The sequence below is a fragment of the Lithobates pipiens genome, unplaced genomic scaffold (genome assembly GCF_037356315.1).
Source record: "Lithobates pipiens isolate NorthernLeopardFrog02 unplaced genomic scaffold, aLitPip1_a1.2 Scaffold_16, whole genome shotgun sequence".
NCBI lineage: Eukaryota > Metazoa > Chordata > Amphibia > Anura > Ranidae > Lithobates > Lithobates pipiens.
The window spans coordinates 345,834,455-345,848,870 of record NW_027507748.1 but is presented as its reverse complement, the minus strand read 5'-3'; the positions used below and the strand labels follow the sequence as shown (position 1 = coordinate 345,848,870).

General features: G+C 45.7%; 1 protein-coding gene across 1 annotated transcript in view; it reads left to right on the top strand.

Annotated features, from left to right (window-relative positions):
* The window catches only part of RRAGC (Ras related GTP binding C), a 61,905-nt gene that overhangs the window by 14,149 nt on the left and 33,340 nt on the right, over positions 1-14,416 (top strand). The window contains exon 2 of the mRNA XM_077481824.1: positions 7,888-8,091. Coding sequence (XP_077337950.1) covers positions 7,888-8,091 — 204 coding nt within the window. The remainder of the gene's footprint in view (positions 1-7,887; positions 8,092-14,416) is intronic.

Below are 14,416 nucleotides of genomic sequence, written 5' to 3'. Positions count from 1 at the left end.
CTAAAGTTGCTTAGATTGAAAACTGTGCAGGGAAAAGCTACTTGCCCTTTCATTATGGTCTTCATCATTCCATTCTATAAAGTATTTTTTATTGTCTTTAGGGCACCTCTGACAAGCCGGGGTATGTTTTCTCATCCTTGTTGCATTTGGAAAAGACTATTATCACAATATTTGAAAATTGCAGCAATTTTCACCATGGAAATGTTTCCAAACTCTAGATCAGGATTTCTCATCCAGGGCTCCATGGAACCCCAAGTTTCCTCCAGAGGTTGCTAGGGTTTCCTTGAGCAATTTCTCTTTAAATAAGTTCCCACAGGCTTTATTGATCTTTTTATCCGTCTGTAAGGGGGTTCATTCTTCACAATGACCACAAATGTAAGTTTTCATGTACACTGGCAGCTCCTAAACTTGAGTTTCTAGGAGCTTTTGTGTTTTTATTTTATTTATTTTTGCCAAAGCTTCTCAACTCAACAGTGTACAGTTGACACGTTTCAGCCTAAACAGCTTCATGATTAAAGTTATGATTAACCACTTGCCTACCGGGCACTTAAACCCCCTTCTTGCCCATGCCAATTTTCAGCTTTCAGTGCTGTCACACTTTGACAATTGCGCAGTCATGGAACACTACCCAAACAAAATTTTTCTTTTTTCACACAAATAGAGCTTTCTTTTGGTGGTATTTAATCACTACTGGAGTTTTTATTTTTTTCTAAACAAACCAAGACCAATAATTTGGAAGAAAAAAAAAAATGTATATTTTCATAAAATTTTGCAAACAGGTAATTTTTTTTTATCCTGCACTGGTGGGTGGCACTGGTGGGCATAGATGAGTCAGCAGTGGCGGCTCTCCATGTTCAGAACCGATGTCCCTCTGACAGAAGCCGGCAATCAGGTGTTTTCTTTTTTTTTTTTTTTTTCTCCTCCCACTGTCGGTGTGATTTATATAAAAATAAAATGGCCGATTACCGACTGTTTACATCACGTGATCAGCTGTCATTATTACTTTTAGATGAGCGGACTGTGGATCAGGCACCTGTGAGCTCTGTTGATGGTGGATTATATGGGTAGAAGCACTGAACTCTGTTTGCACCCTCTTACCTGTCAATTAAGGCCTGAGAGGCCAAACTATCATCTACTGTATCCAAACAATCGCCCAACTGTCGGAGGTACAAGATGGGGCCCACAAGCAAACTAAACTGGAGCCTTTTCCCTGCAGTGCCCCCCAGTGGCAGAAATGCATACTTCTCTTGTTTGAGAACAGCATTGAGAAGTACAGTGTTACAGCGTTACTTGAACTGTATTCCAGGATTTTCTTCAGCTGAGAGAACTTGAAATATTTAAACTTTGTCCAGCTTAACACTAAAATCCCTGCATCTACAGACATCCACGATCGAACACTAACCTATCTATCCCTGCAAAGAAGAAATACGAATACATACTTTTTTTTTTTTTTCCAAGCCGATCCGATCTGGTCTCCAGCAGCAGAAGCTCTGCAGAGGACACAGCCGGCAATAAATGGGTAGTGACGTCACCCATAGCCTTAATATGGGGCTTCTGTTCTCAGCTGCCTCCTCTGCACCTCCACTTAAAAAAAATTATATATACTGATTTCTTTACAGGGTTAGTGTTAGATTGTCGATGTCTGTAGATACAGGGATTTTAGCATTGGGATGGACTTCATTAAGGTCTTCGTGTTGTATAGTTTGAATACCATGTCATGGATATATTGTTTATCAATGTAAAAGAACACGTTTCACACTCCTCCTTCCCATTTTTTTCCTCTCCCTTTTATTTAAATTTTTCCAGAAATAAGGCTTTTATTTATTTTTCTTTTTTTCAGGCCCTTTCATCTCTAGCCACCGTTAGGCTGCAACACTGTCAATTTTTGTTCTGGAGTTTAGATATGCTTTAATTTCGTTTTTATTGCAGAAAGGCTTTTTTTAGTTTATAGCGCAAAAAATAAAACCCGCAGAGGTGTTCAAATACCAGCAAAACGAAAGCTCTATTTGTTGGGGGGTGAATGACATACATTTTATTTAAGTATAGCATCACAAGACTGAACAATTTTGTGAAATTGTTAAAATAAGGCAGTGCCGTATCACAAAAAAGTGTGTGTGTGTGTGTGGTTGTTAAATCTGAGTATTAAGTTGCATAGAAAAAATGAATAGTAAGGGTCACTTTTGAAATACTGTGTGTTCCCTTAGGGGTGTTGGGAGTAAATCTGTATTTATGAAATATTTGTACACTAGCACCTAAGTATCATTGTGGGTTTTTTTTCTGTGTTTTTATTTTTTTAAATTTTTTTTTATTTTATTTTTATTTTTTTTGCACCCAGTCTCGTGTTTTTTTTTTTTTACCTGCATTCTTTCAATTTTTTTTTCTTTTGAGGACGCAACTATGTGCACATGTCTGTTTCATACACTGCAGAGCTGAACAAATTTCAGATGCCTTGCGAATGAGTGTAAGGTTCGGTTCACACAGGGGCGACACGACTTCAGGACGACTTTGTGAGGCAACTTGGAGACGACTTGAACACGACTTTTAGACACGAAGTCGCCCCAGGCCAGGCGACTTTTGCCGTGGCCAATCAGAGAATGAGCTCTGAAGGGGGTACTCCACGCCAAATTTCTGAAAATTTTTTTGGCATGGATTCCAAGGGGAACCCCCTACGCCGAAAAAAAACGGCGTGGGGGTCCCCCCCAGATCCACACCAGACCCTTATCCGAGCACGCTACCCGGCCGGCCAGGAAAGGGGGTGGGGACGAGCAGGCGTCCCCACCCCTCCTGAGCCGTACCAGGCCGCGTGCCCTCAACATGAGGGGGTGCCTTGGGGGAGGGGGGGCGTGCGGCCCCCCCACCCCAAAGCACCTTGTCCCCATGTTGATGAGGACAAGGGCCTCTTCCCGACAACCCTGGCCGTTGGTTGTCGGGGTCTGCGGGCGGGGGGCTTATCGGAATCCGGGAGCCCCCTTTAATAAGGGGGCCCCCCACCCTATGTGAATGAGTATGGGGTACAATGTACCCCTACCCATTCACCTGTAAAATAAAGTACAAAAAAAACACAACACGCAAGATAAAATAATTTATTGCACAGCTCCGGGGGTCTTCCGTCTTCGGGGGTCTTCTCGCCGGACTCCTCCGCTATCTTCTTGTAGCTCTTTTACTAGCGGAGGAGCCCGGCATTCTTCTTAGTCGCCGCGGCCTCTTCTTCCGACTTCGGGGGTCTTGTCCCCTCTTCCGGTCTTCTGTCGCCGCCGCCGCCTTCCGTTCTTCTCCTGGAGATGTTGACTCGACGTTCTCTCCGGCCGCAATGCCAGGGACGCGCTGCGCGGCTACTTATATAGGGACAAGGGGCGGGGTCATCGGTTGATGTCACATGGGTTGATGTCACATGGTGACCCTGCCCCCTTACGATGTCACAGTCCCGGAGGATGCTGGGACTGTCGCCATGTGACATCAACCCATGTGACATCAACCCATGTGACATCAACCCATGTGACACTGCCCCTATATAAGTGGCAGCGCAGCGCGTCCCTGGCATTGCGGCCGGAGAGAACGTCGAGTCAACATCTCCAGGAGAAGAAGAACGGAAGGCGGCGGCGGCGAGCTATATGAAGGCGCGGTGGCCCGGCAGAAGAACCGAAGAGGGGGACAAGACCCCCGAAGTCGGAAGAAGAGGCCGCGACGAAGAAGAATGCCGGGCTCCTCCGCTAGTAAAAGAGCTACAAGAAGATAGCGGAGGAGTCCAGCGAGAAGACCCCCGAAGACGGAAGACCCCCGGAGCTGTGCAATAAAGTATTTTATCTTGTGTGTTGTTTTTTTTTTTTTGTACTTTATTTTACAGGTGAATGGGTAGGGGTACATTGTACCCCATACTCATTCACATAGGGTGGGGGGCCTGTATCCGGGGGCCCCCTTATTAAAGGGGGCTCCCGGATTCTGATAAGCCCCCCCGCCCGCAGACCCCGACAACCAATGGCCAGGGTTGTCGGGAAGAGGCCCTTGTCCTCATCAACATGGGGACAAGGTGCTTTGGGGTGGGGGGGCCGCACGCCCCCCCTCCCCCAAGGCACCCCCCCATGTTGAGGGCACGCGGCCTGGTGCGGCTCAGGAGGGGGGGGGGCGCTCGCTCGTCCCCACCCCCTTTCCTGGCCAGCCGGGTAGCGTGCTCGGATAAGGGTCTGGTGTGGATCTGGGGGGGGGCCCACACCGTTTTTTCGGCGTAGGGGGTTCCCCTTGGAATCCATACCAGACCTAAGGGCCTGGTATGCTCTCGGAGGGGGAACCCACGCCAAATTTTTTTTCAGAAATTTGGCGTGGAGTTCCCCCTTCAGAGCTAATAATTCTGTCAAAGTCTCCGCCGTATAGACAGAGATCCGACTTGGAGGCGACCTCCATTGAAATCAATGGGTACAAGTCGCCTACAAGTCGGATTGAAGTAGTACAGGAACTTCTTTTGAAGTCGGAGGCGACTTCAGTAGCGTGCATTAAGACGGCTCTCATTCACTTACATTGATTTTTAAATGTCCGACCTGAGGCGACTAGGGGCGACCTGAAGTCGGATCGCAGTCGCCCCTGTGTGAACCGAGCCTAACAAATATACAGCTGAGTCATAACTTGTTTGACCCTTATTGACATTTGACATTGGAGTTTGGTCATTTGAATACTGTTTTATTGATCAAAAATTATGAACACTTTAGAGACACACTGATTAGCAACTCAGTCAGATCCGCATGCACATGGAAATTACTGTACGTGGGTATATGCCAGTTTTGTTGTACACCCACATAAAGCTTACAGACGTGTTCTCTGAATTCAGACTTTCTGCATTTAATGCTACATTGTGCATAAGACTTGGGGCCCCTTTAACATGGAGCTGTCCAGTTTGACGAACTCCGCTTGCTCAGCAGGGATCGATCCATTGATCCCCACTGAGCCGGCGGATGAAAGGTCCATCTCTGCTCACTGCCCCGCTCTCCTCTATGGGGGATCGGGTGAAGACCGCCTGTCCGTTTTCATCTGATCCACCAGACGGATGGAAAATAGGGTTTCCATCTGTCTGCATTTAGCGGATTGGATGTCTGTGCACATGTCCTGCTGGCATCTGTTGCTCCATAGAGGTGCATGGCGCGTTTGCTCAGGTCTGCCTGAAGAACTGACAGGCAGACCTGAACAGTCCGCATGTGTGAAAGAGCCCTCAAGTGTGTCAGTTCTAAAGTTAACGCTCTGTTTATCCATCCAAGCAAAATCATTGCCATAGATTTGTTATTGAACATTGGGCAGTTAGTTATCTGTCTAGTACATACACATTTCCCATGTTAAAAGCAGACATTACAAACTGGAAATCCAGTGAGCTTGTAACTTCCGTTAACACTCTGGATCTGCTGCACTGAAAGCTTGCTGCCATCGGCCCTTCCCAGTAGGGTTGTACTAATGCTGGTATCGTTGCCGATACTAAGCTTTTGCATGTGTACTTGTGCTTGGATACCTAAAACAAATACCTTTTTAGTGGTTCAATTTGAACCCATACAAAATGAATGGACTCAAATCACACTGCAAAGACTTGCATGTGATTTTGAACAGGAATGCGGAGGCCAATCAGAAGACTGATAGGGGCGTGGTTTGGCCTCAAACGTGGAGCCATCATGGTCCTCTGACGGCACCTTTTGACAGATTGAGTCTCCCGTGGCATTTCCCCGTAGCTTGCATGGATTCCTGCTTCAGCTTCACAGCACTTTCTGCAGGGGCTCTAATGGGGACTGAAGTTTGGACTGGGGGCTCCACACTGAGCTTGTTTTATGCCTTTATCACTAGCAATGCCTGTGAGTGCAATACTGTTTCATTATAACCTTTTTATTGAATAAACATTACTACACTATTGGTTCCTCTCTCACCCCTTCCCTCTCCTTTCTTGCAGTGCGAGAAACCACGTGATTCAGACAGGAATCAAATCACATGTGATTTTTTTGCAGTGTGACTTGAGCCCATTCATTTTGTATCAGTAATTGGTATCTGCGAGTACTTGAGCACAAGTATCGGTAATCGCCGGTACAAAAATGGGCATCGGTGCATCCCTACTTCCCACCCCACCCCTGTGGACTACAGAACATCTTCCTATTTCATGGAGATATGTGAAGGTGTTCTTTGTTCCAAATCATGAGCAATTTGTCTAGGATGACAATGCTGCTCCTCCAAAGATTAAGAATGCTGAGTAAGCTGTCACTTTAGGACAGGAAGAAAATTTTTAGAGGATACAAATTAGGGCTGCAACTAATGATTATTTTCATAATCGATTAGTTGGCCCATTATTGTTTTGATTAATCGGTTAATAACCTTAAAATAAAAATAAAAAAGGTAATTTTGCTGCGATTTGCATTTTTACATATTTTTGTTGGCCAATTTGTTGTTGGGCAGATTAAAAAACACAAATTGCCGCAATAACGCATTATTACATGCTTTTCTGCAGCGTCTCCATTGAAGTATATTGAACCAAAAAAAACTAAATAGCACAGTTTTTTCATTAAAAAAGTCCTCGTCTTTTCCAAATACACAGCAGCTGAAAAAAATCAAGGATGTGAACTTGTCCCATAGGAAACCATGTAAATGAACTGTAGAGCGTTTCTTCAAAAAGCACCAAAAAACAGAGGTGTGACCCAGGCCTGAGATGTTTAGTAACATAATGGGGTTAAAAAAACTAAAATGAGTAAAAAAAGAGCAAATTGCTACTGTAAGGGGTTCATTTTTTACTATGGGACAGTGAAAGTAATATTTACAGTAGCGATTTGCTCTTTTTGTACTATAAAGGGCTCATTTTAGTATTTTATTTTTAATTTTTTTACCCCATTATGTTAGTGGCCGATCGATTATGAAAATAGTAATCGATTAATTTCATAATGGCTTAGTTGTCGATTAATCGATTAGTTGTTTTGGCCCTAATACAAATAAAGGAAATATTGCCAAAATAATGCAGCCATATAATGACTGGAAAGCATAAATATATAACTTTTTTTTGGCTTTAGGTACCCTTTTTTTTTGTTTCACTTTAAATTCCTAATCATTGCATTTTAGCAGAGAGTTTGTACTATGAAATGGAATCAACGTATTTGGATTTTTTTTTTTTAGCTTTAGACTGAAAACAATCTTGCATCAGTTTAATAGGCTTGGGCTGCATATTGTCTTTAGTAGATTTTACAGACTACATGATTTGCTTATTTAAGCAGCAATTGATTTATGTAGATATGTTGTTGTCAGCTTTATAGACTATTGGCAGTGCAACTGATGAAGTCTTCATATATTTTACTGCCATACATCTCTGGAAGGAAATCCGTTTTTTTACCCACCCTATTCATATTTGCAAATCCCCCTCCCTTTCTCAAAATATATATATATATATATATATATATAATATTTACACTCGCCCACCCCTTTTTAAAAAAAAGTGTTGGCCATGCCCCACCATTTACGCCTAGGCGACAGTGATGTATGCCTGTTCTTATAGCCTCCTGGGTTATCTCCATGGCATATCTCGGGGGGCTTCAGGAGTAGGGACATGCAGGGACCAGAGGGCTGGCTTGACAGCATGTCATTAGGGGCCAGTTGCAAGAACAAGGAAAAGACAGCTGACTTGTGGTGATAGCGAAAGGAAAGATGGTAGTGTGGGACCTGGCCTGCGGCAGTGCACCACAGTAGGGAAAAGCTGGATTCACTGGGCAGGTGAATGTTTTCTATTGAGAACCCTGCATTAGAGATAAGAGGGGTTAGGGAAAAAACATGATTCCTTCTCTTTAATGGGCTTATTGGTGTCATTTGACAACCAAAAACAATGCTATTTTAGCTTTGTCATTTGTTTTTATATGCTTAATTTAACTATCTTTCATTATACTGTAGGTTGTGTTTCACAAGATGTCACCAAATGAAACATTATTCTTGGAGAGCACCAACAAAATCTACAAAGATGACATTTCGAATAGTTCTTTTGTCAATTTTCAAATCTGGGACTTTCCAGGACAAGTGGACTTTTTTGACTCCACCTTTGATTATGAAATGATCTTCAGAGGGACAGGAGCATTAATCTATGTCATTGATGCCCAGGTAAATGTGTTTTTTAACCTTAAACATGAGTAAAATGTTGAGTGTTCAGTTGTAATAATTATTATTATTAATAATAAATGTATATATTTTTTTGTATCTTCACAAATCTTTAGAAAGGGATTTATTTACGTACATACAGCTAGACTGTTTTGCTGTGATCGTAAGATCGTGAAGTCTTGCTGCATGATAGTCCCAGGTTCACAGAAACCCAGTGCATTAAACCCACGTTCTGTGTGCGTTTCCCACGCTGTGTTAAAAACACCCTGCGGTTGCAATCCACAGCAGGTGTTAATGTGCCCCCACATACAGCTCGTACACAAAGTGCATTTTTCTGCAAGGGCTCACATGGTACAAAATGCATTCGGCTGACAGTGTTGCCAAAGCTAGTACATGCACTACTTTTGGTGCGATGCAGTGCTACTTGAACCCATTTAAAATGAATGGGCTTAAATTGCACCACACTGAATGAAATGGGTATCGAACAGGACCGCGCAGTGCTTTCCTGTGCGAACCGGGGCTTATTACCCAGAATTTTAGATAACCTAACAATGTAAAACACCAATGATGGAGTAACACTATTCACCCCCCCCCCCCAGCCCCAATAAAATGCAGCTTATTACAAGCATAAAAACATAGTCAGCATATCACTGATGTTTTGCGCCAAGCTCGCCACCGATCAAAGTTCCTCCAAACAGACCGCCGGGATGACGCCTATTGGCGCAAAGCATCAGTGATATGCTTGTAATAGCTGCATTTTATTGGGGAGAGATAGTGTTATACCTTTTATTTAAATAAACAATGTGGCTGTGCCGAGTAAGTGGAAAGGCTTAGATAGTAGTTAGTTATTATCTAATCCTATCTAAGCCTATCTAATCGATAGTAGTTATTAGGTTAGAAAAAAACTAACCCCATCACTTCCGGTGCAGCTCAGTCACTGAAACAGCTGACGGCGGCCCTTTACCGCGCATGCACCACTAAAATGCTATTAACATCACATGCGCATGATATTTCTTTAGCAGTGGAGAAATATTATGGACTCAAGCCGGCGGAGACTGGCGGGCGGGCGGAGCTGGACAGATGGTTAGAACATCAGCAGCAGCCCCGCCTACTCCACTAACATGCCCCCGAATCACACATGCGCAGGATATTTGTTTACTGGTCGAGAAAAATTATGGATGCAAGCGGGCGTAGACTTGCTGGGAGAGAGAAAGCAGAGCTTGGAGAGGGGGGCGGGGCCCTTGCATAGCAGCTGTTTCAGTGACTGAGCTGCACCGGAAGTGACAGGTTTACAATTTACAACACCGCCGACGGGTGTGCCAAGATGGCCGCCAGCTGCGGAGGAAAGGCCGAAGCCGTGGCCTTTCCTAAGGCCGCGGCTACGGACCGCTCTGCGGATCACATGGTGCGGACCAACTAATCGATAATGAAAATCGTCAACGATTTTCATTTAGATTATTATCGATAATGTCGATTAATCGTTTCAGCCCTAAATTGTAAAAGCCTAGTGATGTTGGAGAGAGTAATAAGCACTATTTCTTGCAACAGGAACAAAGTAAAATAAGAATAATGCTGGAATGTTCTTAAAGTGAAACTTGCACTCCTAATCATCATTGATTTATTTTTAATCCTCATGCTGCTAGTATTTGTAAATAGATAGGAAAGTTTGTCATATTTACCCGTTTAAAATGTTTTTTCTTTCGTTCATTGACGGACACAGCATCTTCATCTTGACCTTAGGGTTATATCGCCCCTTTAGGAGAGGACTAGGCAGAAAGTGTTAAAAACAGCAACACTTGCACAGGGGGGCGGTCCTACTGGCTATAACACCTCACACTGCTTCCAGCAGCTCTGTTTTTTCCTGCCTAGTGGAGAAGGACCTGGCTCCTAGTGGGACCATTGGTCCTGGCAGGGGTTGACAAATTTCCTTTGAATTTAGGAGCCAGTTAAAAAAGTTAGGAGCCGGATTTTTTTTTTTTTCAGCTCCCGGGGTAAGGCCACTCATTTTCACCCCCTATCCCTAACTCACAATGGAGCACCCAGTCAATAACTCCATTGAAACGCTGTTACATCAGGGTTATGGGCTGATCAGAAAGAGTAAGACTGGCAACAGATGGAACTGGCTGGCACTGGCAGGTGCCACTGGCAGGCACGTGGAACTGCCAGATGGCACTGGCAGGTGACACTGGTTGGCACTGGCAGGTGACACTGGTTTGGAACTAGCAGGTGGCACTATTGTCACTGGCAGGTGGCACTGGCGGTGGCACTGGTTTGGAAGTGGCAGGTGGCACTAGTTGTCACTGGCAGATGGCACTGGTTGGTGTTGGCAGGTGGCACTGGTTGGCAGTGGCACTAGTTGGCACTGATTGGCGGTTGCACTGGCAGGTGGCACTGGTTGGTAGTGGCAGGTGGCACTGGTTGGTAGTGGCAGGTGGCACTGGTTGGTAGTGGCAGGTGGCACTGGTTGGTAGTGGCAGGTGGCACTGGTTGGTAGTGGCAGGTGGCACTGGTTGTGGCAGGTGGCACTGGTTGTGGCAGGTGGCACTGGTTGTGGCAGGTGGCACTGGTAGGTGGTGGCAGGTGGCACTGGTAGGTGGTGGCAGGTGGCACTGGTAGGTGGTGGCAGGTGGCACTGGTAGGCGGTGGCAGGTGGCACTGATTGGCGGTGGCAGATGTCACTAGCAGGTGGCACTGATTGACGGTGACACTCGGCACTGGCAGGTGGCACTGGGTGGTGGCACTGGTTGGTGGTTGCAGGTGGTATTGATTGGCGGTGGCACTGGTTGGCACTAATTTGTGGTGGCAGGTGGCACTGATTGGTGGCACTGGCAGATGGCACTGATTGCCGGTGGCAGGTGGCACTGATTGGTGGTGGCACTGGGTGGTGGCAGGTGGCACTGGGTGGTTGCAGGTGGTATTGATTGGCGGCACTGGTTGGCACTAGCAGGTGGCACTGATTGGTGGTGGCTCTGACACTGGCAGGTGGCACTGGTTGGCGCTGGCACTGGTTGGCGGTGGCAGGTGGCACTGGTTGGCGGTGGCAGGTGGTATTTATTGGAGGTGGAACTGGTTGGCACTAGCAGGTGGTACTGGTGGTGGGAAGTGGCACTGACACTGGCAGGTGGCACTGATTGGCACTGGCAGATGGCACTGGTTGGCGCTGGCAGGTTTCACACGGAGCACTCTGTTACTGAAATGTAACAGAGGAGCTGTCAGAATTTAGCTTAATGTCGGAATGGGCGGGACCCAGCCGGGGTGTGAAACTGACAAGTAACAGAGGCAGATATGTCAGATTTCAGCCTGATGTCGGGGTGGGTGGGGCCCGGCAGCTATCAAACACCAGGCAACGATTGGGCTGCTTAACAAAAGGGGCGGGCCACATACACGTAGCGGCCCGCCCAGATCCCATTGGCTGGTGTTTTGATAGCTGCTGGGTCTATCCCACCCCGACATCAGGCTGAAATCTGCCAGATCCTCCCCTCTCCGTTGCTTGTCAGTTTCACCTTCTTAGCGCGGCACCGCTGAGTGTGGAGGAGGGAGGAGGACGGCAGTCAGTGTTAATGCTCTGCATGTCTGGGGCATCAATAGTGAGTGGGCTGGTGGCAGCTTAGGCGCCAGGTTGCGACTTCTGGTCGCATTGGCGACCTGACGCCTGGGGTTTGTCGAGTCCTGGGATTTTTTTTTTTTTTTTTTCTGCATTTTTGATTCCTGTGATCTACAATCAACAGCCGGACTGGGTGACAGGCTGAATAATATATCTTTGTCTCCCCAGCCTACCCATTGAGTGTGAGCAGGCCCTAGCTACGCGCTGGGTTGGCCACGATACGCCCCGCCTGATCCAGGGGCGGCTGGTACGTACACTAGGGGGCGATCAAGGGTTTAACTGTGTTCTAACTGTAGGGGGGATGGGCTCACTAGAAAATTACAGATCATTGCTCCTGATGACAGGGAGCAGTAGAAATGCCTTGTTTGCATCTCCCTGCTCTGCCTCTCTGTGTTAGGATCACGCGGCGGGCGGACGTGCGCCGACTATCCCGCAAATTAAAGGGGACGTACAGGTACTCTCATTTGTTAAGAGTGCGGTTTTTGGTAATGCCTGGACATAATTTTTCAGTGTTGTACAATGCTCTGCAGACACACTTATTTACCCATTTGAAATGTCAGATGAAGCTTTATGGTTACCGACTCCTCCTTCCCTTAGCTGTCATTGGTGGCTTTATCTTGAGCCTTATACAAAATAATTGTGTGTATGTATATGTGTAATATATAAATATATATAATGTGTAATTAATATATATGTGTGTAATATATATATATATATATATATATATATATATATATATATATATATATATATATATATATATATATATATATAAAATATATTATAACCATTGCAATTTTCCCTGTTATGATCCTAATCAGGGTCTAAAATGCAGCTGTATGAGTAGTCTCTTGCTTGCTTTCAGTTGCTCTTTTCATGTCTGTCTTGCAGGCTTTAAAACCACTGTGCCCTTCTTCCTTTTTTTTTATTTTTTATATGTGCTCTGTGCTTCGGCTTTACATAAACATAAATCAAAAAATAAAGGTGAAATTAAATACAACAGATATTTCACAGCCGCGCACCAACTTCACTCAAATCGCATCAAAACCATGTGAAATAAAGAAAAAACATAGCAAATGTGGATGAAAAAAGTCCATAAGATGTTAAAGTCCAACAAAGTGTGATCGCATTGGTATATAAATGAAACGCACAAAGCTATACACCATATATCCTCCACTATGGTGTTCAGTGCAGGTTCCACTCCCTTGAGAATTATGCTTGCCAAATATTGCCTTTCACTCTTGTGTCTGGTTTATAAGGCTCTTGCTGATCTAGAGATGCTCAAAATCAACAAACTTCATCTAGATTTTGCGCTGAATCTGCATTGTAACAGCTGCTCAATCTTCCTGGGTCACCGTCCTGATATCCGATCCGGATACCATGTAGCCACGCCCCAGCATGTTTCGTCATACGACTTCGGATGGTGAGACCGCAGCACTGAGGCACCTGATATTTCAGTAATTTTTCCATGATGATATTTTTATATGTCTTTGATGTAAGTGCAGTACTTTTATAATAAAGTGGGTACCTTTAAGGTTTTACACTATTGGAGGCTTTGTTTTCTTTCCCCACATGTGGAGATTGCAATATCTGGATGGAGTTTGGTGATTTTGAGCTGCTCTAGATCAGCATAAGTGTTAGCCAAAGACAAGTGTGAATGGCAATACAATTTGGTGAACGTTAGGGGAGCAACGGATCGACACCGATCCACGATCCGAACGGGCCACCCTGCTCAGATCGGCACACGCCACGCTGTCTCGGCCTGAGGAAAGGCCGTGGCTTTGGCCTAGTTCCGAAGCGGCAGCCATCTTGGTACACCCATCGGCGTTTACAATGTGATTGCTCTGTCGCGGAGCGATCACCTGTAAATAAGCCGGCGTCATGATGACGCCGGTTCCTCTCTCCCCTCTCTGTACAGTGGAGGGGAGAAATCGGATGGGAGCCACAGCCATCCGAGCAATACCCTGCCAATACTCTGCAATACCCAACAATAATCTGAAATACTTTATCCTGCCAATACCCTGCCAATACCCAGCCATACCCATCCATGCTCAGCCAAAATTACATTGGGGGAGATCAGTTGCACTCCTAGTGAACATAATTCCTAAGGGAGCGGAGCCTATACTAAAGACTGTGGTGAAGAATATATGGTGTACAGCACCCATGTCAAACACAAGGCCCGTGGGATGAACCCGGCCCGCTAGGCCATTTTATGTGGCCCTCACACCGGCTGAAAAAAAGCTCTGGAATGTGGTGGGACTCTGGGGGGGGGGGGGGGGGCAGTGGTGCAGGGATCAGAGGAGGGGTGGAAGTCTGATGTGGACAGCCTATGAAAGAGGGCTAAACCCTGCACTCTTTTCGCAGCTCACTCCTCGTACCCTGCACTCTGTTTACATCGCACTCCCCGAACCCTGCATACATAATATTGATGTGGCCCACTATGAAATTTGAGTTTGACACCCTTGGTGTACAGTTTTGTGTTTTTTCATTTATACACCGGTTCTATCGCACTTTGTTGGACTTTAACATCTTATGGCCTTATGGCCAAACCCTGATGAGTTTACTTCCTCTTTCATTCCCTGCAAAGGCAAAGCATAATGGACTACTATGCATCACATAGTAGCCCATTATGTGTCACTTACCTGACACAGGAGCCAGCGAAGTCGCCGCTGTCCCCTGTAGTCCGCCGCATCCATCTTGTTGGTGGGGTCTCGCAGCTCCGCC